Genomic DNA, 26,023 nt, shown 5'->3' with positions numbered 1-26,023 from the left:
TATTTTGCCACACGAGAGGGCTGTTGATGAAGTATTTTCAGAAAGGGATTGTGGCAGCTCAGGGAGGAAGTTGGTTGAAAGAAAAAGCAAATTACTGATTAAAGAATTTTTTTTGGGGTTCAGAGGGATTTTAACAGTCATGCCCTGTGGCAGCCAGTTACCTTTGTTTGATGCATGCAAATAATCTATGGCTACAGGGCCACAGATGGAGTTTGCAGACAGCATGGAAGTAGGGATTGGGGTTAACTGAAGAGGACTTTAAACCTGACCCTGCGTGCCCCACTCTATGAACCCACACGCATTGTTTAATGTGGAGAAATGAGAGTTGATGCATTTGGGGGTTGGGAAAGAATGCAAAGATGGATTATAGTCCAAATGGTAAGTCTTTGAGCAAAGAACAGCACAGGAAACAGGCCCTTCGGCCCTCCAAGCCTGTGCCGCTCCTTGGTCCAACTAGACCAATCGTTTGTATCCCTCCATTCCCAGGCTGCTCATGTGACTATCCAGGTAAGTCTTAAACGATGTCAGCGTGCCTGCCTCCACCACCCTACTTGGCAGCGCATTCCAGGCCCCCACCACCCTCTGTAAAAAACGTCCCTCTGATGTCTGAGTTATACTTCGCTCCTCTCAGCTTGAGCCCGTGACCCCTCGTGATCGTCACCTCCGACCTGGGAAAAAGCTTCCCACTGTTCACCCTATCTATACCCTTCATAATCTTGTATACCTCTATTAGATCTCCCCTCATTCTCCGTCTTTCCAAGGAGAACAACCCCAGTCTACCCAATCTCTCCTCATAGCTAAGACCCTCCATACCAGGCAACATCCTGGTAAACCTTCTCTGCACTCTCTCCAATGCCTCCACGTCCTTCTGGTAGTGCGGCGACCAGAACTGGACGCAGTACTCCAAATGTGGCCTAACCAGCGTTCTATACAGCTGCATCATCAGACTCCAGCTTTTATACTCTATACCCCGTCCTATAAAGGCAAGCATACCATATGCCTTCTTCACCACCTTCTCCACCTGTGTTGCCACCTTCAAGGATTTGTGGACTTGCACACCTAGGTCCCTCTGTGTTTCTATACTCCTGATGACTCTGCCATTTATTGTATAACTCCTCCCTACATTATTTCTTCCAAAATGCATCACTTCGCATTTATCCGGATTAAATTCCATCTGCCACCTCTCCGCCCAATTTTCCAGCCTATCTATATCCTGCTGTATTGCCCGACAATGCTCTTCGCTATCCGCAATTCCAGCCATCTTTGTGTCATCCGCAAACTTGCTGATTACACCAGTTACACCTTCTTCCAAATCATTTATATATATCACAAATAGCAGACGTCCCAGTACAGAGCCCTGCGGAACACCACTGGTCACAGACCTCCAGCTGGAAAAAGACCCTTCGACCACTACCCTCTGTCTCCTATGGCCAAGCCAGTTCTCCACCCATCGAGCCACTGCTCCTTGTATCCCATGAGCCTTAACCTTCTTAACCAACCTGCCATGTGGGACTTTGTCAAATGCCTTACTGAAATCCATATAGACGACATCCACGGCCCTTCCTTCATCATCCGTTTTTGTCACTTCCTCAAAAAACTCCACCAAATTTGTAAGGCACGACCTCCCTCTTACAAAACCATGCTGTCTGTCACTAATGAGATTGTTCCGTTCTAAATGCACATACATCCTGTCTCTAAGAATCCTCTCCAACAACTTCCCTACCACGGACGTCAAGCTCACCGGCCTATAATTTCCTGGGTTATCCCTGCTACCCTTCTTAAACAACGGGACCACATTCGCTATCCTCCAATCCTCAGGGACCTCACCCATGTCCAAAGAAGCGACAAAGATTTCCGTCAGAGGCCCAGCAATTTCACCTCTCGTCTCCCTGAGCAGTCGAGGATAGATGCCATCAGGCCCTGGGGCTTTGTCAGTTTCAATGTTCCCTAAAAAACCTAACACTTCCTCTCTTGTAATGGAGATTTTCTCTAACGGGTCAACACCTCCCTCCGAGACACTCCCGGTTAACACGCCCCTCTCCTTCGTGAATACCGATGCAAAGTATTCATTTAGGATCTCCCCTATTCCCTTGGGTTCTAAGCATAATTCCCCTCCTTTGTCCCTGAGAGGTCCGATTTTCTCCCTGACAACTCTTTTGTTCCTAACGTATGAATAGAATGCCTTGGGATTCTCCTTAATCCTGCCTGCCAAGAACATCTCGTGACCTCTTTTTGCCCTTCTAACTCCCCGTTTGAGATCTTTCCTACTCCCTCTGTATTCCTCCAGAGCTCCATCTGTTTTTAGTTGCCTGGACTTAACGTACGCCTCCCTTTTCATTTTAATCAGATCCTCAATTTCCCTGGTTATCCACGGCTCTCGAATCTTACCTTTCCTATCTTTCCTTTTTACAGGCACATGCCTATCCTGCAGCCTTATCAATAGTTCCTTAAAAGACTCCCACATGCCAGATGCGGACTTACCCTCGAACATCCTCTCCCAATCAACATCCACCAATTCCTGCCTAATCCGGCTATAGTCAGCCTTCCCCCAATTTAGCACCCTGCCCGTAGGACAGCACTCATCCTTGTCCATTACTATCCTAAAGTTAACAGAGTTGTGGTCACTATTTGCCACATGTTCCCCTACCGAAACTTTGACGACCTGACCGGGCTCATTTCCCAGAACTAGGTCCAGTATAGCCCCCTCTCTAGTCGGGCTATCTACATACTGTTCCAAAGAACCTTCCAGTACGCATTTTACAAATTCCTCCCCGTCCGGTCCCCCAGCTCTAAGCACTTTCCAGTCTGTGCCAGGGAAATTAAAGTCCCCCACTACAGCAACCCTATGTTTTCTGCACCTATCCAGAATCTCCTGACATATCCTCTCCTCCACTTCCCGTGGGCTGTTATTGGTCTGTAGTACACCCCCAGCATAGTGACTGGGGGTGTACTACAGTGACTGAAAGATGTTGCATGAAAAGGAAGAGTTGAAATTTTACAGTCTGCACAAGTGCGTTTGCCCTGCCCCGTGGTCACATTGTAGACTTATTGGCACTGACTCGTGCCATGAATTGCCTGCATCAAACAAATTAAGTTCCTCCACGGTTAGGCCAACATTCTGCTGCTGCCAAAGATTTTAAGTACTGCGTGGATGCCACAGTCTATTCACAATCACTGTTGCTTGTAATAACTACATGAAATCCTTATGATATTGCATCTTGCTTGCAAATTGACAAAAGGAATGACCACATCTTGTTAGCTGCACCATTGAAAAGAACTCCATTAAATACTAGAAATCCACCAGGCATGCACCAGTACTGATTGCTGAAGGAGAACTGGCATTGTCTGGAGCATTTGGAGACACTGTGGTAAATGCCTTGGTTTAATTCTCACAGCATATACAATAATAGAGCAAGTACCATGTGTAGTGCTTTGATCTGCAACTCATGTAATGTACTACCCCTTTTGGAAGATCTTGAAATCTGCTTGATGTTATTTTCATACCTAATTCTATTCCAGTTCATGTGGCTGTCTCAGTCATTTGCAATGTGCTGGGTTGCTTGGCGTCACGTCAGATACAATTTCCAAATAATTTGCGTATAATCAGACCTTCGCTGGCTCTCAATTAGGGCCTTAACTTTGACCTTCATAAGTTAACACATGCACTGATAAATGGCCCAAAGCATTGCATGGAGCCCTCACCATTTATAGTGCTGTGACATTTTCGTGTCATGTCCTTTATCATCTGGTTCCCCAGAAACATTCAATTGGGGCTTTGCACCTGAGATGAATGAAAACGACAATGTTATTGAGCTCAGATTAAAAACAGAAAATGCTGGAAACACTCTTGATCGGGTAACGACTGCGGGCGAAAAACAAGATCAACCTTTCTCGGTGATGACCTTTCATCAGAACTGGAAGAAATTAGAGATGTAGAGGATTTTATGCAAGTTCAGAGACAGGGAAAAAATGTGGGGTAGAGGGCAAGAAGTAATGAAAGGGAAGGTCTGTAATTGAGTGGAAGACAGGTGAGTTTAAATGGTGTGGGATGATGGTGCAAGGTGAAGGAGGTGCCAAAGGGACAAGTAAAAGAAGAAAAGATGGAACTCGAGGAATGTAAATGGGAAACAGTTGCATTGGAAGGTGTCCTGGTAGGGGTGATTGAGGGGTGGAGCGGGAGATGTTGGAACGCTGGAAGTGAAGATGTTTTCCCTGGTGGCATCATGCTGGAAGTAGAGGATGATCCATTGAATGTGGAAACTGGCGAGGTAGAAGGTGGGAACAAGGATGGTTATTCATCTCGGGAACTTAATTGTTCCTTTGATGTTTACCACTAGAGGGCATCAGCACTAATAGTTTTGCCTGAGGTTTGCGTACACTTCCTCCACTGCCACTAAGTCCAATTAATAGGGCAACTTTTCCATAGCTACATAACGTGATGTGATCGCCAGCCAGTGCTGTATGGATTATTCAGCACACACTCCTAGTTGGTGCTATTTGTAGAAAATGTAGCAATTTCCCACTGGGGAAGCAAGTTATCTGCAATCGCAGAACATTGAAACATTAAGAATTGAGCAACGTGAACAATCTGATGGTACAGGCTGTCAGACACATGTTGGCAGAAGGAGCATGTTGGCTTAATATTCTGAGTCGGGTGGGTGGTGAAGGTGACGCTGTCGGGGGAGGGGGGGGTAGGTCCTTGATTTCTCCTGAGGGATTGGATAGAGACTGGGATTGCTAGATAGCTGCTGTAAAGCAGTCTTCTGAAATATGTGCTGCTTCTGCACTTAAGGCACTTAAGAGTCTAATGGGAATCACACACGTGCATTCGGCAGCATTTTGCATGGCTGCTGTTGTATTTTAAAATGACTTTTACTTTTGTTTCCCATGCCATGGCTTCGGTTTGCCTATGCAGTGGCTAAGTGCACCCTTCCTTTGAAGATTGTTGCAGTTGGCTTACAAGGGGAAAAAAAAGATCTTCCACATTGGTTTTTCATGAACGAACCCCTAATTTTGTATTGTTCTGAACACCGCGTTGCCATTTCAGTTGATGGTCCTGGGAAAGGAATGGATATTTGACGATAATTGAGTCTTCCATTTTAATCTGTCACTTAATGGTGGGCTTGACCTCTTGTTTTCATTTGTCACAACATTGTGTTTGCAACACTGTCTCCAGATGCAGTGCCCTCCCCCCTCCTTCTCCAGTGGGGGCAATTTAACTTGCCCATAATAATCCCATCCTTCCATTCCCTCGAACTCCAGTTGCTCTCTTTATCCCTGCATCAGCTGCAGTGACCGGGACTGCAGACAGTTTTCCAAGTGAGTCGCACCAACAATTTTTATAAAGTTTCAGATTACCTCCACTATAAAAGGTTAGTACATCCCATAGTCTGATTTGCTTCACTCATTGTCACTGAGCATTGTTCCGATAGTTTCAATTTACTGTCGAGCAAGACTCAGATTTCTTAATGTTTCCAAGCTCTTCCTTTTCTTTCTGTTTATTCTCTTCCTATATTTTTTGTCCCTGCGTCCAGAACTTGTATTATTCTAGATTGAATTTCATATTCCACCAGTCTACTCATAAGACCATAAGATATAGGAGTAAAAATAGGACATTCGGCCCATCGAGTCTGCTCCACCATTCGATCATGACTGATATGATTCTCATCCCCATTCTCCTGCTTCTCCCTGTAACCTTTGATCCCTTTATTGATCAAGAACCTGCCTCGCTCTGCTTAAAGACACTCTATGACCTTGCCTGCACAACCCTCTGTGGCAATGAGTTCCACGGATTCACCACCCTCTGGTTGAAGAAATTCCTCCTCATCTCAGTTTTAAAGGAGCGTCCCTTCTCTCTGAGGTTGTGCCTTCGAGCTCTAGCCTCTCCCACTAGTGGAAACACCCTCTCCAATCCACTCTATCCAGGCCTCTCAGTATTCTGTAAGTACCCAATTCCCAAGTATATTCAAATCCCTCCAGTAGCTTATGCTTCCTGGTTTTGATCAAATTAGCTGAAAGACATAGAAAGATAGAACTATTTCTCCAATGAAGACCAGTCATGCATCAACATGACTGATGTGCCTATGATATTGGCATTTCAATCATTCAGTTTCTGCATGAAGAAGGTCCTTCTGCAGAATGGATATTGGATCGATTTGAAATGAGTGAAAATAGATAATTTAGGTAACACAAAATGAAGGCTAGGAAAAGACAATTAATCTTGTGGTTATTCTCAGGGGTTTTAATGAGTTTGCAATCACTTGCAATCACTCAAGATTCACAGTGATAGTTTGTCTTGAGCTCTTCTGTTGGATTGCTGCCTTATACTCTCATTGCATTTTGTTTCTCCGTAATGGCCCTGGAGGTTTTAGTCAGTTGAAACCAAAATTAATAGAATGAGCACATGAGCTTGAGCTGTACCCTAGGAATTTAGCTTCAGTGATCTCCAAAATTACAAACCAGAAATGCACAGCATCAGAGTTGAGATCTGGAGGGAAAGGAGAGGTTAATGTTTTAGACTGGAGTAGAATGAAATGCTCTGGACAGGCCAGATTGGACAGTGAAGCCAGTAGATGGGATATGGAGTCAACTGGTTGGTGCCAAGAAGGAGGGAATGAGGGATAAAAAGGAACTGGCTGGAAAGGAACGTCAAGCCAAACGCTGGAGCTGAAGCCAGGGATGGAGAGAGCGGTTACTGATTGCAAGCACGAGTTTGATGTTGGACCAGAGCTAGGAAGAGAGATACTAGGGCAGCCGTTTTAAAAGATGGCCAATTTCCCCAACACATTTTGGGACGGGTGGGGGAGTTGCAAAGTTTCCAAACCATTCAAATCATGAAGTGTAATATAGAATTGTCATGGCCCTCAGAGTGCTAGGTGGTGATGATAATTGATGAGTCAATAGATGGTCAAAAAGGGACTTGAACTGAACATTGCTAATCACATGTACAAATTAACTATTTTAAAATGTATTTGTAACAACCTATTCCTTTTGTAAGGTTTAGGATTTTGAGATATAAAACCCTTCTCATTAAAACAAACTCTACGGTCTGAATTTTACTTCCTAACACCAGGGTCCTGAAGTTGTGCTTGACCGACAAGGTACGAATAACTAGTATTTATGAATCAAATAGAATTTATTAAGCAAGATTTTACAGATACTTAACAAGAAGCAGTGAAGGCAACTAAAAGTTCCTCATCTCTCAAGATCCCAGGAAATCTTGGTGTTGTCACCACAGCCAATGTCCCTCTTCTTTGTCTCTTGTCTTTGCACTGAATTTGAACTGTGTCTGGAAGAGTCATACCCCAGAAGCCATGGTAACGCTATGTCAGCGAGAATTACAATTTCTCAACTTTTATCCCCAGTCTCCCATTCCTCCTTCCTATTTTGATGATGGTCCAAATTCAATCCTCCTTGCAATAGGATGTAATTCATCTCGTGTCACTCCACCCTGGCAACAACCCTTGCTTTAAGGGTCATAAACTCCGGAAGTTTATATTTTATCACAAACAATTGCACATTTTCTTCCAGCTACAGAGAAGCCATAAATTAAAGTCACATTCTTTTGTCAACATATCTTAATCCAAATCCTATACTAGAGCTATTAAAATCAACAGTTAAGACCACTTCCTATCTCAATATCAGAGAACAAAGGTTTCCCTGTGGTACAGCTCACTTAAAGCAATATATGGTTTGTTTAAACATAGTGCTCACAATGTTTTAGCTATTCCTTCAAACTGATTTAAAACTGAATTGTGTTTTTGCCATTAAGACAGCTTCAACTCGAGCTGTCACAAAGCAAAACATTTTGTTTCTTCACAAACAACTGGTTTCCTATGACCCAGCTATCTTGGCTTAACTGTCGAACATGAATTCCATTTAACCATTTTAAAATTGGCTCAATTAAAAGTTCATAAACGTTAGTCGATCCTTATCAAAACCCATAAAAATATTATACTAATGATCAAACTCTTGCACTTTGGGTTTTAGCCTTCCAATTGTCTAAGGGACCACCCATTTCTTGGATGGTATGATGGTGTCTTCTCCATGACCGTGTAGCTCCTGATCATCAGTACTTGAGTGGGACATCACCAACATGACCTTGTTGAGCCAGATGGCCTATTTCGGTGCTGTGTCCATTTTGCATTGCGGCAATGTTTTTTGAGTGGAGCTTATTTGTGGTCTTGAATGATGATAAAGTCTTTGGTGAGATTAGTTGTTGTTCTATCTTGTCAGTCACCAAGCTCGATGACAATTCTGAAATGTCCTCAACTTTGTGCTTTTAAGTAAATGCCGGTAGCTTTTTGGAAAGATAGCGTCATAATTAATAATTTGCAGGTAAAACTTGAGATTAATTGATGTTGCTTTGTACTTTGGTGAAGCTGCAGTTTATGATTACATGGTTGAAGGAAGTGAAAGAAATAAAGTGCAACATTTGATCTTGTGCTCTCAAAGTTACCGATGAGACCCTGTAACTCCCCTCCCAAACAGAAAACAAATGTCTGATTGTGTGGCACAATGTCAGCCAAAAACCCCTGCTCTATGTGACAGTTATGGAAACTGAATTAAATTAAGGGAACATGTAGTAGCAGAGATGGTTAAGTGCCCTTTCTATTATGGTTGGATGAAGCAAATGTGTTTAACCAACCTTTTGTTTAAGTGTGTATATAGACACCTGTGGCTTTGTGACAGATTGATGGATTGGTGTCTGTCTTTAATGGAAGGGCTGATCAAATTTGATGAACTGGTTGAATCATTGCCAAGCTTATTGTGATGAAGCTACGGTGCACTTTAGAAACCAGTTGAGTCGAGGGTGAATTGAATTTTTTTTAATACAAATTAGCAAGCGATTCATCAGCCAAACCTGAAACCACATTTGCACATCTTGCTTTTTTACAAATTCATTTTAACTTGCATATCCTAATGGTTATTGGTGTGACCCAAGATTTGCTATGGTAGGCTGTTTGACCTGATGTTGATGTCTTGGGTTTGAACAGATGTAGACCAGCACAAAATCAAATTGAAAAAGCTATTGGAATGTTAGCCTTTATCTTGGGTGCTCAGCCGAACCCACGCTATTGGCATCACCCTATCACGAACCAGCTGTCCAGCCAACTGAGCTAAACCGACTCCCAGTGTGAGTTACATAAAGCTCTGGTAAGATCATATTTGCAGCATTTCACTCAGTTCTGGGCACCTTACCTGAGGAAGGGTATGTTGGCCACGGTGCACAAATTCACCAGAATGATATCTGGGCTAAATTAATTGATGTGGAGATGCCGGCGTTGGACTGGGGTGAACACAGTAAGAAGTTTAACAACACCAGGTTAAAGTCCAACAGGTTTATTTGGTAGCAAAAGCCACACAAGCTTTCTAGAGCTCCGAAAGCTTGTGTGGCTTTTGCTACCAAATAAACCTGTTGGACTTTAACCTGGTGTTGTTAAACTTCTTACTAAATTAATTGAATCATGAGCTCGGGTTGTGTAGTTTAGACTTGTATTCCCTTGCTTTTCGAAGATTAAGGGGTGATCTAATTGATGTTTTGAAGATGATTTGAAAATCTGTTAACCATTTTGTTGGGTGGGAAGAGTCCAGAACAAGGGGCGGAAACTTTAAATTGGGCCACTTGGGGGCAATGTCAGGAAGCAATTCCTCAACAAAACAGAGTGGAAATCTGGAATTTGTTCTTTTTTTCTTCTTCACACACACACACACACACACACACCCACACCGCCACAAGAAGCCATTCAGGGGTGAGGGTGCAATTGGAAACTTTCAGAACTGAAATTGATACATTTGTTAGGCAAATGAGTTAGATGGAGTTAAATTATAAACCAGAGCTGACCTTGAATGGTAGAACCGGCTCAAATGGCTGAATGGCCGCCTCCTGTTCCAATTCCATGTCAATGTTCCTTCCATTGTTGGACAACCAGGGATTCGTGAAAAGAATTGAAGATGTGAGAAGATGGGATAAGTGAGATTTTATCTGATGCAATCTAGCATCCAGAGCAATGTTGGCTTGTGTGCTTCCACACACACACACACGAGCTGATTTCTAGCAGGCTATTTTGACTGCCTGCTAGAATACTGCCCCAGAATTTTGTAGTAATTTTTGTAACCACCACTGGCCACGTGTTTGTCAAATGGGTTTATAACAAAGCTATGTGTATTTTGTGATCATCTCCGCCCAAAGATCCCCTATTTTTGTACGACCAGCTTTATTTATACATCTTAAACTTTATATTTTTAAGCATTAAGCCATGAAGCTACTAAAACTGAACTTTAATTGCCAGAAAATCCCTCCATTATTCACACCTTTTATATCCTTTGCATATTCCCCACATCCCTTCCCTTTCTGCTTGGTGGCATACTCTGCCTCTCATGCCCAAACTCTTCCTCAACCTCTCCAGTTTGTTACCTTCCCTCACCAAAGCAAAGAAGTCTTACTACGGTTATACAGTGCACTGGTGAGGCCACACCAGGAGTACGGTGTGGAGGTTTGGTTCCTTGCCTTTGGAGCCTTTCATAGAGGGAGTGCAACATCGATTCATTAGACCACTTTCTGGATGAGCGAATCATCCTATAAGGAGAGACTATTTAAGCCTATGTCTTTATACCCCAAAGGAGAATGAGAGTTGACCTAATTGAAACATATGGAATTGTTAAGAGGCTTGACAAGTTCTATACTGAGAAAATGTTGCTCCAGCTGGGGAACCTAGAACCTGGGGTCACAACATTCAAATAAGATCCTGATGAAATGTTCCATTTCTCTCCCCATATGCTGCCTAATCTTCTTGGCATTTTCTGTCTAAATCCAAATGAGAAAGGAGCTATTTCAGACTGAAATGAGAAGAAATGTTTTAACTCAGGGTTATGAATCTTTGTTTTTGTTAGTTTATTTACTAGTGTCATTTTGTTAATGAGTCATTACTACACTAACACTGCAATGAAGTTACTGTGAAAATCCCCTAGTCACCGCACTCCGGTGCCTGGTTGGGTACACTGAGGGAGAATTTAACATGGCCAATGCCCCTAACCAGCATGTCTTTCAGACCCGGAGGAAACCTACGCAGACACAGGGAGAATGTGTCGACTCCGCACAGACAGTGACCCAAACTGGGAATTGAACCCGGGTCCCTGGCGCTGTGAGGCAGCAGTGCTTGCCACTGTGCTCTGGGAGCTGTGGATACTCAGTCGTTCAACATATTGGAGACAAGGATTAATAAAGTTGTTATTACTGGGGTAGTTAAGGGATATGGGGATAGTGCAGGAAAGTGGAGTTAAAGTAATTGTCAAATGGCAAAACAAGCTGCTTGGGATGAAACATTTATGAAGAGGTTGAACAGGCTTGGCTTGTTTTTGTTGGAGCAGAGAAGACTGAGGTGTACAAGATTATGATTGGTATGGACAGAGTTCTGTTCCCTTTAGTTGAAGAGTCAGTCATGCGGGGACATAGGTTCAAGATGAGGGGCTGGAGGTTTAAGAGGGATGTGAGGAAAAACCTTTTTCCCCAGAGGGTGGTGGTGTTCTGGAATGCACTGCCTGGGAGGGTGGTAGAGGCGGGTTGCCTCACGTCCTTTCAGAAGTACCTGGACGAGCACTTGACACATCATAACATTCAGGGCTATGGGCCAATTGCTGGTAAATGGGATTAGATGGGAGGTCAGGTGTTACTCGCGTATCAGTGCAGACTTGATGGGCCAAAGAAGCTCTTCTGTATGATTCTATGATTCTAAGCTCAAAGGACAAATGGCTTACTCCAACCCCTACTAAAGAATATACCACATACAAAAGGACATGTTGCTTGGGGTATTTGGAGATCAGAAAGGACACTGGGGAAGTTTAGGGGAGCACTGACTTAATTCTGCCAAGAGGATGGAGAAAGGTAAGAAAAATTACAGTGAAGGGGGAAAAGAACCACCTTGCAGACAAAAAGGCTGTACTGCCTTTTGTTCAGGGGTGACAGAGTGGTCCTGCAAAAGCTTTCCCAGACATTCTGCACAGTATTTGACCTGGATGAACTTGGGCCATTTTAGAAAATTGAATTGTCAATTCGAAGGAAACATTTAGCACAAAGGAGAAAGCTGAACTTTTGAAGCAATGTGGAAGGTTCACCAAAATATTCAGCAACAGAAATCCAAGGGTGTGTAACATAGAAATTGAGAAAAATTCTCCAAGTAATGAGTTACTTGAAGGTGAATGATTGATTGGTTCCTTAACTTGGGAAAGTTCTGTGCAAGAGAAAAAGAGAACAAACCTGCATTTCTGTAGTGCCTTTCAGTAGTTTAGGACATCCCCAATTTATTTTAGTCTCTGATGTACAGTAACAGTTATAATAGAAATATAGAATCCCTACAGTGCAGAGAGAGGCCATCCGATCCATCGAGTCTCCACCGACTCTCCAAATAAGCATCCCACCCAGGCCCCCTCCTCCGCCCTATCCCCATAACGCTGCACATTTACCATGGCCAATCCATCTAACTTGCGCACCTTTGGACTGTAGAAGAAAGTGAACTGAAAAGAGTAGCTCGCAACTGCCGCATTGGCGGATTTACACAAGTTCTGACCAATAAACAGGAAGGTCAACCACTCAGTATCCAGTGACTCCCTAACTGGCACAGTGAAAAAGATCAGAAGAGTGAAATCAGCAGTTGGACTCGGTAAAAGTCAATAAGTCACATTTCAAGACAAAAACTGTGGGCACTTTGCTGCAGATTATGACACTCGGGCCTGGATATCCTTTTGGATGAAGAAATATCAAATAGTATTTTGTAAACTAAAGTTATACCTTGCTGTATGCAAATACCGTATTGCATATTACTTATCTGATTTTTTTTTCTCTTCCCTGATTTAGGAGTTAATTCCTCTAATCTTGTGTACAGCTTGCCTCCATCCGGAACCTAAGGAGAGGGATCAGCTTCTACACATTCTGTTCAACCTAATTAAACGTCCAGATGATGAACAAAGGTAAGAACTGTGGCTGTGTATGTGAGCAGTGAACTGGCTAATAAATGGAAAGGAACCAGAGGTCACTTCATCAATTGGGAGGAAGATCTTATAGGATTGTGAAAATTAAGTTGCAATTCGAGCTATGGCCAAATATTTAATTCACTTTGTTCTGCAAGATTAAGGATGCTCACTTCAAATAAAGCACCACGAGGTTGCTGGAACTTGTGAAACTATAGTTAAAAGCAGTTAAAAACTGCAGATGCTGGTATGAAAAATCTAAGTTACAACAATTGTGGAAATTAAGTTATGGCAACCAACTCTGTCAAGTAATGGAAAATGCTCATTAGTAAACAAGGCTTTCAGTGAGGCCAGCGTTTGTGTACTCAGGATAAGCGACTAATCTAAACCTTGTGTTAGTTTCATAAACATTGTGTTCCCAGCCTTAGCAAAAGGATGAAAATAAGACCCTTTCAATAACAAAATTCCAAAGAGTAAGATACGGTGAACTATAACTGCTACATTTTCTGTATGAATCGACAGAACACCTGCTAGCAGTAATAAAAGCTTAAAAGATTTGAGTACTCACCGTGCGTTGTCTGGTTAATCCTTAACAGGACGTAACAGCAAAGACTCCACATAGCAATATGGTTCAGTGTTCATTTCTCTTTTTCGTTCTAGACAGATGATTCTAACCGGTTGTGTGGCATTCGCTCGGCATGTTGGACCAACCCGTGTTGAAGCTGAACTTTTACCACAGTGCTGGGAACAGGTAAATGCAAAACCTAATTTGAGATTTTAAAATAATCAGGTTCAGTAATTACCTTTTCGTTCACTACTTTTGCAACTCCAGTATTAATATAATAGAAGATACTTTGAGAAGATTGTAATTTTGTCAAAGAATCTAATTGCAGATCTTGTACCCAAATGTGATCTATGCTAAAAGCAAAATCCTGTGGATGCTGGAATTAAAACAAAAACAGCAAATGCTGGAAAATCTCAGCAGGTCCGACAGCCTCTGTGGAGAGAGAATATAAATCAGGCACACTAAGATGCACAACAAGTTGTCACTGTCAAATACCTGAGCCGCTATGTTGAATCAAGCAATTGAATGTTGGCTATGTGAATGCCAGAGAAACATCAAGTGTTGTTGTTAATGTTGTACAAGGAGTTTATGGAGAATAGTCCTCCCAAATATTTCATTGTCAGGCCCCCCTTCCCCCCCGCCCCCCCGCCCCCGTCTTGCGAAGAGATTTGCACCATACTGACCTTGGTCCCATTATTAGTTCGCTCCCTGGAATTAACAACAGCCCAATCTTCTGTCTTAGAATTTCAGATACTTTTGGTTCTTTTGAGAAATCTCTAAATTTGTTGCAAGGTTCTGTTTGAATTTATTCATTTTGCTTTTTTTAAAGTAATTCAGAGGGTTGTATCCTGTGGAATTGACAGGATCTTAGGTTATTGTGGGCCTGCACTCATGTTGGTCTCATTTGATAGAACAGGTGTAGGCCATTCAGCCTGCTGAGTCTGCTTTGCCATTCAATATGATCATGGCTGATCGAACACTTCAATCCCTTTGACCTACACTATTCTAATAACACTTCACGTTATTGTTCATCAGAAATCTGTCATGTCCTTCAGTTCAGTTTCAAGGTCTGTACAAAATGTCATGGATGATTCTTTCACCAACGCACCCGAAGCATTGTCTTCTGTTCTTGAAGACTTCTTGAACAGTGAAGCCTAATTCAGATTTAACAGCAACTCTGTGGTTCCTTTACTCATTGTAAAGTTATCCTGTAGATCCCTCCAGAGTGAAGCATCAATGAACCAATTAAAAACTTTCCATTAGGTGTCAGTTTATAATTGGATTGTTTCAACTATTCATTAATATAGGAGGGAGCAGGAACAAATTCTTCCTGCATGAACATTCAATTGCTAAATAGGCCAGTGGAGTGGAACCTTTTAAGTGACTGCTGTTATCTCAATTATCGTAATAGTTTAGAGGTTCTGAGACTGCAGGGAGTTATGTCTCAGCCACCTGCAGCTTCACCCATTGGTTTTACATAACTGAGGATTTCAAAGGCTATACTTGTATTCTAAGGTCGAGCATTATTTGATGCGTATACTCCTAGGAGCTTCAAAAAGCTCTAATGGACATGGCAACGTGTGTAGGAATGAGCCCCCAACGGACAGACAAAGCAAGAGCTGCAATGTTTGTTCCTATCTGAACCCTGGTACAATTTAGTTGGAATTTTAAAATTCCATGCAGCACATCCATGGAGTTTGGAAAGAAAGTAATCTGTCAGACTTTTAAGAACACTCATCATTGCCAGGAGGACTGTTGAATTTCTTCACATTGATAAATATATCTTATCTTGTGTGCTACACAACAAGAGAAGTTATCAAGTTGCATGTGCTCTTTGTGGTTGAGTTTTTTTCTTTAGTCCGGGACATAATAGAGAAGTTTCACCACTACTTCGCGTTCCTTGACACAACTTCTACATAACTGGGAACAAAGATCTTTCTGGCTGTAGTTGGTTTCCAATGAGAGCAAGATTCTGAAAACATATTACTCGAGAGATTAGCAGATTATGTGGTGGAATAAGTCATCACATCAAGGTGGTACTCCCAGGAGAAACACCGTCCATATCCTAAGGTCCTGGAGTGTGGCCTTTTGCGTATCCTCACTCCCTTCACCTGTGGTTGGTAGCCTCGTCTGCAGCTGTTTAAACTCTTTGCTCCAAAATTTCCTCGTTGAATCTCTGCATCTCCCTCTCCTACTTCAGGAATCCACTTTAGGACCACCTTTTTAATGAAACCTTTGGCATCCTCCCAATATTTCCTCTGGCTTAGCACCATTTGTGTCTAATTCTGTTTTTGTGGTGCATCTTGGGATTTTTTTCATATTAATAGTGCTGTGAAAGGCAAGCTCCTGTAACGGAGACTGTAGCTAACCAAGAAAATAACCCAAGTCCTCAAGGCGGCGAGGAACAGATAATAACTGTGGCCTTATCTGCATCGGCACAGAGTTGTTAAAAAATTAGCTACAAAAAACTTCTAAAGGCAAGTACGGCTAATTTGCATGTTTAGTTTAAAGAATGCTAGGTTCTGATGATCTGAGAAGGGAACGATAGAAGGTAGTGTTTTGAGGAGAAGTATTGAGCAGAACATATTGAGCAGAGCTGGTAGAGTGTCAGAGAGCTTTGTGTAGATGCTGTCTACAATTTTATAAACTATTTGTAGGATGGGAGGTTCCACTCCATTTTCACATTCCTCCCCGTTTGGAGGATTGCTTAACATTTGTACTTTGGGGAGAACAAGGGACTTCCCCTAATCCCGCCCCCTGCATTTGAAGCAAGTATAGGAAACTCCTCTACCTCGCCAGCATATTGGTGACATGTGTTGCATCAATATGAGCTTGAGAAAAATAATTTCCAAATGAGCATAACCTTTGGTTAAGTTTACTAATCATTTTGATATTCGTGACATCCTGAGTGACTTGCATTTGTACAAAAACGTTATCCAAACTCTCGACACAGTGAAATGCCCCACACTTCACAAAGACTAGGTTTGGGTGACGTTTCATTTTTACTGCTATTACAAAACTGTACTGCATTTTGAACTGATTGCTCCTCCCAGTGCTGCAGTGAAGGGTTTGGCAGCAGAGAATGCAGCATATTGGTTCCCAATCAGGACTGAGCATAATTTAACTTGATTGGGAGAGGTGTGAAGCAGCGGAATAGGCACCGCCCCCAACTAATCCCTCTCTCTGAAAACACAATCAACCTATGAAGGATATTGATGAACACTTGGCACAGTATGTGACCCTGGTTTGTGTGTGAAAAGTTTATCACTGATTCCCTTAATTGCAATAATGTACAAGCGAGTTTCTTCCTTTGAATAATCAGCAAAGTATAATGTACATGATAATTTTGAGATAAAAGCAGAAAATCTTACTGAGTTCATTTTATTAAAAAGGGTCAAGTGAGGAAATGCAATTGATTCCTCATTTTTTTCATGGACGTTGCTCAAGCTTTTAATTCATGAAATGTAGGCATTGCTGATACAAGCAACATTTATTGCTCCTTTCTTATTGCCATCGCCCACCACCTTGAACCATTGTAGTCCATGTGGTGTAGCGACTCCCTCAGATCTGTTCAGGTGTTCCAGGATTTTGCCCCATTGACAACGAAGGAACGGTAATGTATTTCCAAGTCAGGATGGGAGGTGATGGTGTTCCCATCTACCTGCTGCCCTTGTTCATTTAGGTGGTACAGATCATGGGCTTGGGAAGTGCTTTTGAAACCTTGGTGGTTTACTGCATTACATCTTGTAACTGGTGCACATTGCAGCCATGGTGAGCCAGTGGTGGAGGGAGCAAATGTTTAAGAAGTTAGATAGAATGCCAGTCAAAAAGACTGATTTGTCAAGAACTTTTGTTGAGAATGTCACAGTGATGTGCTTGTGAGAAAGTCAACAAAGATATTATCGTGAACCCTTAAAAGTTATCAGTATCACCAGGGAATCCCTGAGCTAACTTTGCTTGTTTTAAGTTTTCAATTTCAGAAGAACATTCATGATAGCAGTTTGCCTTTCATGGACACAGTATTGTTGGTGACGTGATTTTTTAATTTGTTGTCATGCTGTCTTCCCAATGACCTGCCCAGGTCTTTATCCAGACAAAGCTGGGTTCAAATCTCAGCAGAAGGCCAAATTTGAACCCAGGGTCTCATCCAGGGTCAAGATGTGAAAGCAATATGCCAACAGATTACCAGAAAGGCAAAGATAAATATTGTATTTAGTTTCACCTACTTCCTCTGCATGGGACCGATTAGTAAACATTATCTTACAACCTCAATGGAATCATTTTTAAATTGAATTGTCTTCATTTAGGAAAGGCAGTGGCATTGTCACCAGACAAGTAATCCAGAGACCCAGAACAAGATCTGGGGACCTGGGTTCAAATCCCGTCACAACAAATGGTGAAATTTAAATTCAACAAAAATCAGGAATTAAAAGTCTAAAGATTACCATGAAACCATTGTTGATTGTCATAAAAACCCATCTGGTTCACCAATGTCCTTTAGGGAAGGAAATCTGCGGTCCTTACCTGGTCTGGCCTACATGTGACTCCAGAGCCACAGCAATGTGGTTGACTCTCAAATGCCCTCTGAAATGGAGGGCAGTTAGCGCCGGGCAATAAATGCTGGCCCAGCCAGCGACGCTCATGTCCCATCAAATGAATTTTTTAAAATCCTGTTTCCTAATACCTATTTTTAATTGTTTTGACTGCAATGAATAATGTCACCAAAAGGAAAAGGGAGGTTCATGTTCTGGTGTTCTCTCCTCTGCTCCAGATCAATCACAAGTATCCTGAACGAAGATTACTGGTGGCTGAAGCCTGTGGAGCACTTGCACCCTACTTGCCTGTAAGCAACAATTGACCCTTTCTGTTTAAAAACAAGCAAACAAATCCAGTGATTATTGAACTAAATTGATGATTCTTAATTCCAGAAAGAGATTCGCAGTTCACTGGTGCTTTCAATGCTGCAGCAGATGTTAACAGAAGATAAGGCAGATCTTGTGCGAGAGGCAGTCATTAAAAGCCTTGGTATTATTATGGCATACATAGATGATCCTGATAAATATCTGCAGGTATAGTATTCTGCCAAAGTAGCTGTGGTTATACATTTTGTTTTCGATTCAGATCAAATATCTTTATGGAAGTTCCCACTCTTTTTGTTCCTCTATTTTTTTTGTTCCTCTATTTAAGTAGACTTTTTTTTCCCCCCACCACAGGGTTTTGAACTGCAGATGTCTGCCTTAAATGACCCCTCAGAGAGGGTAATTAATGCTACACATCAAGTTTTCTTGCCAGCTTTTGCAGCATGGACCACAGAACTGGGTAAACTCCAGTCTCATCTCATTCCGACTCTGTTAAGCAACATTGAAAAAATACTCAGGGTAGGTGTAAAGCATGCTATGTATTTCTTTTTAGACTTGCTCTAAGTCCTGTTAACCCATCACCTTACTTACTTACTTTGACTCCTGGTCTGACAATGCCTCAATTTTAAAATTCTGATCCCTATCTTTCAATGCCCTTGCCCTTCCCATCTCTAATCTTTTCAAGCCCTCCAACCACTCGAACTCAATGTTCCTTCATTTCTGGCCCCTTTAGCATTCCCAAATTTAATGGTCCCGCCATTGGTGGCCATACCTTCAGCTATCTCAGCCCTAAGGTCTGGAATTTTCTCTTTCTTTGTCTCTCTCCTCCTCGTAGACCTTCCTCAAAACTGAACACTTTGACTAAACCCTCGCCATCTGCCCAGATATCTTGCGGGGCTTGGTTTCAATTCTTGTTTGGTAACACTTTCGTGAATGGCCTTGAGACATTACAGATGCTAGATAAGTTCAGGTTGTTGATTTGTGCAGATTAGAGCTAATCTGTGCAGGCCCTGGATACCCTTAGAAAATTATGAAAATTAAAATGAGGTTGTAGGTGGGGAAAATAAGAACCCAAAATGCTGTGCTTCCCATGACTGGTTTTTCAGTTTTAAAATGCTTCTTCAATTGGAAACCACTTCTGGTAGATTAAACTGTTGAGTTACATTTTGTACATTTTGTCTTATCCTAAATGTAATCAAACTGATTAGTTTCGGGTGGATTTGAGTTGTATATCACCTCATTGATTCAGTGTGCATTACAGAGTAATGATCTTGCAGAGCGTGTTGTTCTTCTCGGCCTTTGCGAACAACGGGACCTCGGTTCCTGGTTAGTGATTAAGTAGCCTGAGGTACTCAGCGGCATTATGGAGAAAACTAAGAATTCGATCGTTGATGGACCACTGAGATCGGATTCATCGATGTTTACAACACAGAAGGAGGCCATTTGGCCCATTGTGTCCACACCGGTCAACAAAGAGCTAACTATACTAATCCCATTTTCTAACACTTGGCCCATAGCCCTAGAGTTTATGGCAGTGCAAGTAAATATCTTAATGTTACGAGGGTTTGACTCAACCGCCCTTTCAGGCACTGAGTCCCAGACTCCCACCACCCTCTGGATGATAAAGTTTCTCCTCAACTCCTTTCTTAGCCTTCTACCTCTTATTTAAATCTATGCCCCTTGGTTATTGATCCCTCTATTAATGGAAAAAGTGTCTTCCCATCCTCCCTACCTAATAATCTTGTACACCTCTATCAGGCCCAATCTGAACCTTTGCTGCTCCAAGGAGGACACCCTCTATTCAGTCTTTCCTCATAGCTCAGACCCTCCAGCCCTGGTAAGCCTCTTCAGCACCCTCTCCAGTGCAATCACATCCTTCCTATCATGTGGTGACTGGAGATTGTACAGTTTTTCTGAATGTGGTTTATTGATGAGTAAGTTGGTATTGATCCATAATCCAGAGCCTCTGCTCTGAAGGAAACCCAACTTTAAACTATTTAAGCTGTGTTTTGAAGACCGAGCTAACCATTTGCCACGGTAATGGCTGGCCATTGCAGCACAATAGATAAGACCAGTTGAATTGAAAGGCTGTTAAGACTTGGATTTGACTCAGAATTGCTTTGTTTATCAGGAGATCCAATTTGTAGCCCACTAGCCACCTGCACTTTCCCCACCACTCCCCACCTCCCCTATACAGAGGCCTGTCTCAATGCTGTCAAAATAGATAACCCTGAATAGTTTAACACAAATAGATGGTGACAACTCCATCACCACCCTATCGAAAGTATATGGTCAGCCAAGTTAAGGCCCATGTAGCGTATTAAAATCCAACTGTATTAATGTCAGTAGCTGCTTTTTGTTGCAAGTATTAGAACCATCAGTTTTCTAAAATTATAAACTAGAGTAGTCTGTGCCGACAGGAGAGGGTGGGAAAGCAGGAATTGGGTGTTCATCTTTGAATGTTTGATCATCATGCTTTGGGTTGGGCTTGATGGTCTTTTCCTGCCTGTGTCAATTTTGGATGTTCTGACCACAGCAGTTTTGCATCAGCTGTGTAGAACGTCACACTTTTTGACCTGTATATACTTTTCAAAGGCAAATGCCAATGTGCTCAAATATAGAAAAATGAATCCAGTTCATCCCCTAATCCCATTGGATTTAAAGCTTCTAAACATTTATGTTCCATGTGGAAATAACTGGGAAGATAAATTTGCAAAACTAGATGTTTTAATCTTTAGTTTGGATTGGTTTAAATAATTTAAATTTGTTCAGGTCCTTCAATCTTCACAATACTCATGAGCACTTTCCTTTAGAATTTCTTTTAATACTTGGTATTAATAGTTAACTTTGTACAGTCGATGTATTGCAAATGTGCTTTTTTTTTAATTTTAAGAAAAGGTTATCGATTGACGCTCATCTGAGACCTGCATTGTTCCTAAATCTGAATTATTTTGTGTATTTTCATCCAGGAAGGAGAGCATGGACTTGATGAGCATAAACTCCACCTACATCTTTCAGCCATGCAATCGTTGATTCCACCTCTCTTTGCCTTGGTACTGAAAAACGCGCCTTTTGCAAGCAAAGCAAAGCTTCAAGGGGAGGTGCCGCAGATAGAGGGTAATGTACTGTACAGTGACTTGCTAATGAATAGTGTTTATAAGATAAAAATCTCCAAATGCAGTTTTGCTCAGGCTACACAAGTTAGCTGCATTTAAGAATTATTAAAGAAGATTGTTGAGGCTGATTTGAGGACTTGTAGGAGTCTTAACATGGAGGGGGGGAGGGGCAATTTCCACTTCCAGCCACACAATCAAGATTATTTAAGAAGATCACCACATGAAGATTGATACTTATCACTCCCTTCATCATTCAATTCAATGTGATGCTTTGCTGACAGTATAACAAGTGACCTTTTGGCTGTTAATCTGACTTTGCATCCACCAGGATAAATCGCCTGTTGTGACTTGAGCCAGACCACAGGAAAACCTGGGGTAAAAATGGTCAGGAATAGCGCTTACTCTGATTCCAAGATCTCGTCCAAGTTATGAAGGACAAGCAGGAGAACTCCCTTGAGCATTTCCCACCCCCATTTTGTTTCTGTTGTAACTGAACGCTGAAACAATTTATTTTCTTTCAAACCATTGGACGTCTACAATGATAATTTGCATCATACTCTACATTTTGATCGCTAAGTCTTTTAGTTTCAAAACAATGAAATAGACCAAACTAATACATAATCAAACCTACGTATTGCTAATGTATCATATTCTTCCTTAAAGTTTATAATTAAATGTTTAAAGCTAGGTAGGAATGTGTGTGGACAGATGAAATACTTATAGGCGAAATGAAAGTTAATGCAGTGAAGTGTGAAGTGATTCATTTTGGTGGGAAGAACATGGAGGGACAATATAAATTAGAGATATACAAGTCTGAAGTGGGTACAGGAGCAGAGGGACCCGAGTGTTTTGATTACAAATCATTGAAGGTGGCAGGGCAAGTTGAAAGAGTGGTCTATAAAGTACGTGGCACCCTGGGCTTTATAAATAGAGACATAGAGTACAAGAACAAGGGAACTATAAAATAGTGCAGAAGGTGGCCATTTGGCCCATCAAGCCTGCAGCAACAAGAATCCCATTCAGGCCCTATTCTTGTAACCTCTCGTATTTACCCTGCTAATCCCCTGACACTAAGGGGCAATTTAGCATGGTCAATCTACCTAACCCACACATCTTTGGACTGTGGGAAGAAACCGGAGCACCCGGAGGAAACCCACTTAGACATAGGGAGAATGTGCAAACTCCACACAGGCAGTCACCCAAGTTTGGAATTGAACCTGGATCACTGGCGCTATAAGGTAAGCTAACCACTGTGTCGCCCATAAGCACATGTATATAACACTGGTTCATGCTCAACTGGAGTATTATCCAGTTGTGGGCACCATGCTTCTGGAAGGATGTAAAGGCCATTTGGTGAAGGTACAGAAAAGATTCTCACAAATAGGTGAAGAGTTTTAGTTACAATTATAGGTTGGAAAAATTGGGACCATTATTTTCCTGGAGAGGAGATTTGATAGAGGTATATAAAATCATGAGGGATCCATTGGTGGAAGGATCAAGAACCAGAGGACACTGATTTAAAGTAGTTGGCAAAGAAGCAATGGTGACTTGAAGAAAAACATCTTTATGCAGAAAGTGATTAGAATCTGGAATGCACTGCCCGAGTAGAGGCAGGTTCAACTGAGATACCCCAGATTAAAGGAGAATTGAATCAGCTTCTTAATATATTACTTCGTGGGATGTGGCTGTCGCTGGCTAGGCCAGCATTTATTGCCATCCCTAATTTCTTCTGAGAAGGTGGTGGTAGCTGCCTTCTTGAACCACTGCCAACCATGTGGTGTGTAGGTACGCATCATGCTGTTCCTGAAAAATAAAATTCTGTCTGACTACAGGCAGGAGGGGATGGTGGGGGGGAAGGTGGAGCAGTGGGGGGGAATGGCATTGGGTGAATTGCTCGTGCGGAGGGTCAGCACAGATACCAGGTCGAATGGTTACAGCACAGAAAGTGGTCACCCTATAATCATATTCTAGGTGATATGCCATTAATGGAGAACAACCAAAAAAGAGCATAAGTTGAATCGTGAAGTTATAAGTAATTGTAGATGCTTTGGAATTTCACTTAATTATCAAAGATCACTGAAATGCATTTGAGCAGAACATTTCCCGAAGAATTTATTTGTTAGGGTAGAGTCCTTGCTAGGGTAGATTGCTCATGGCCTGTGAATGGGATGGGCTTTATATTAGTGCTGAGCTTTAATGACAACTTTGCCACTGCACCCACTTGAGATCAATGGGACTAAATCAGGAACATCCCTGGTCGGTCTTGGTTAAACTCAGCCAACATACCCCAGATGAAAGAGATTTAATGCATCTATGGAATTTGAAAGAAGAAACTTAAGCAGCAAATGCTTCACCAGCCATTTACGTGACTGCCTCAATCATAAATTCATTTTATTTTTTTTAGTGACCAGATTCCCTCGACCAGCTTCCCCTCTTCAAGATGTGGCGACAATCATTGGAAGCAGAGAACAGTTATCGGTGCTATTACAACTTTATGATAATCAGCTAGAACACGAAGGCACAACTGGCTGGGAGAACCTTCTGTGGGTCGTCAACCAATTGTGAGTTGGTGGTGTGTCTCTCATCTTTCTTTCAGCAATGTCCTTTAAAAACTGCCTGCTGTAATTGCATAGAAACCTTTCCAGGTGTCATGGCCATGACCAGGCCCTCAGCAGGAACATCACCGTGTTCCCTCAACTCATCATCACCCTCATCGTTAGAGGATTCCTCCCACCCCACAATCTGGCATGTCATCCTCCTCCAGGCATCTCTGTGATGTTATGGAGTACAGAGCAAACCACAACCATCAGGGACAGACATGAGGGAATATAATGTAATGCACCTTCAGATCTGACCAGGCATTGTCATTGACTCTGGAGGAGATGCTTCACTATGGCCCTACTGGCGTGGCTCTGATTGTACCTCCTTTCTGTGTCAGGTCTGGCAGCCTTTGGACTGTTTTGATGCAGTGAGATGGATAGCTAATTAACTCAGTTGCCCTTTAAATCGATATTTTAATAACACGGGCGGGTTCCTGACTTTTTGACCCACCCACATGCCGTCTTGGTAAACAGCATGATGGCCTCATAAATGACACCCGATGTCATCATGCCCCGTAATACACTTCATTCGGGGAACACTCCCGATCCCAGAGCATTTTATTGTGTCCATTGTTTCAAAGACAATTCAAACATGGTGCACATTTCAACATGGACCAGTGTTAAATGTTTACCTTGGACAATATGAAGAACTGCTTGTTTTTCAAATTTCATGTCTTAAGAGAAGCTCATCCAATACTTTGGTCCTGTTGACTTATGATTTTACAGACTAAGCTTATTGGCAGTGAAAATGTTATGAATTATTGTAACCATTTTGTTGGAAGTGTTCCGAATTGGTTGGCCCCGAGTAATTCCGTTCCTCATCTGGAGGTTACGGAGGGTCCAGCCGCAAAATGGACCAGGAGTTCTCAGTGACTTTTATTTCATTTCATTACAGATTACCGCACTTAATAGAAACTGTTGGTAAAATTAATGTTACCTCCACGTCCTGTGTCCATGATTTCTCTCGGTATTTCTGGAGGCTGTGTCGGACGTTTGGTAAAATTTTCACCAACACAAAGGTGGGTTAATTTAAACTCTTTTTTAAAAATTCATTTGTGGGACATGGGCGTCACTGGCTGGTCAGCATTTATTGCCCATCCCTAGTTGCCCGAAGGCATTTGAGAGTCAACCACATTGCTGCGGCTCTGAAGCCACATGTAGGCCAGACCAGGTAAGGACGGCAGATTTCCTTCTCGAAAGGACATTGCTGAACCAGATGGGTTTTTCCGACAATCGTCAATGGTTTCATGGTCATCAGTGGACTTTTAATTCCAGATATTTTTATTGAATTCAAATTCAACCATCTGCTGTGGTGGGATTCGAATCCAGGTGTCCAGAACATTAGCTGAGTTTCTGGATTAATAATCTAGCAATAAGACCACTAGGCCTTCGCCTCCTCATTCAACTCCTTGTCAATCTTTATACAGCTGGCCCAATCACACTATAAATGAGCACGAGTACAATGCAATAGTTTGTTTTATTTTTCAAAGTCCCTGCTCAAGGATTCTCCCCACCTATTTCATCTCTCGAGGGCAAGTTCTGCGTTTGTGCTCCTTGCTCTCCAGAAATTAACAAGATAAGCTACAGGATAATCATCCGTGTACACTGCACCATGATGAGAGCCATTGTGTCTTATGAAATATTTGATCATTTCTGTCCTGTAATATTAGAACCCATTGCCAACCAGAAGTTTCTAATGGCTTGAGGATTATTGAGTTTAAACTTGCTTCTTTCAGGGCTGCACTCATGGTCTAAATCCAATTAGTCTCCCACTTGTATCTGTTAGAATTGTAAAGAATCACATCATCTTGTCCTCTGTACCCAAAGCATTATTTTTTCCAGAAAAAGGTGCAGTCCTGGAAATCTGGCTTTTAGGCCTCACACTGAATTTCAATTACATCCCATTGAAAATTCCAA

At 42.1% G+C, this 26,023-nt stretch overlaps 1 protein-coding gene across 4 annotated transcripts in view; it reads left to right on the top strand.

The window, feature by feature from the left end:
- The window catches only part of relch (RAB11 binding and LisH domain, coiled-coil and HEAT repeat containing), a 101,098-nt gene that overhangs the window by 50,954 nt on the left and 24,121 nt on the right, over positions 1–26,023 (top strand). For all 4 annotated transcript variants that reach the window (XM_078199884.1, XM_078199876.1, XM_078199870.1 and 1 more), the window contains 8 exons: positions 12,854–12,966; positions 13,627–13,717; positions 18,303–18,374; positions 18,460–18,600; positions 18,745–18,909; positions 21,360–21,507; positions 23,911–24,067; positions 25,002–25,125. In XM_078199884.1, coding sequence (XP_078056010.1) covers positions 12,854–12,966; positions 13,627–13,717; positions 18,303–18,374; positions 18,460–18,600; positions 18,745–18,909; positions 21,360–21,507; positions 23,911–24,067; positions 25,002–25,125 — 1,011 coding nt within the window. The remainder of the gene's footprint in view (positions 1–12,853; positions 12,967–13,626; positions 13,718–18,302; positions 18,375–18,459; positions 18,601–18,744; positions 18,910–21,359; positions 21,508–23,910; positions 24,068–25,001; positions 25,126–26,023) is intronic.

The sequence above is a fragment of the Mustelus asterias genome, chromosome 2 (assembly GCF_964213995.1).
Source record: "Mustelus asterias chromosome 2, sMusAst1.hap1.1, whole genome shotgun sequence".
Taxonomy (NCBI): domain Eukaryota; kingdom Metazoa; phylum Chordata; class Chondrichthyes; order Carcharhiniformes; family Triakidae; genus Mustelus; species Mustelus asterias.
Note: the sequence above shows the minus strand (reverse complement) of the source record. Positions and strands in the feature narration are given on the sequence as shown.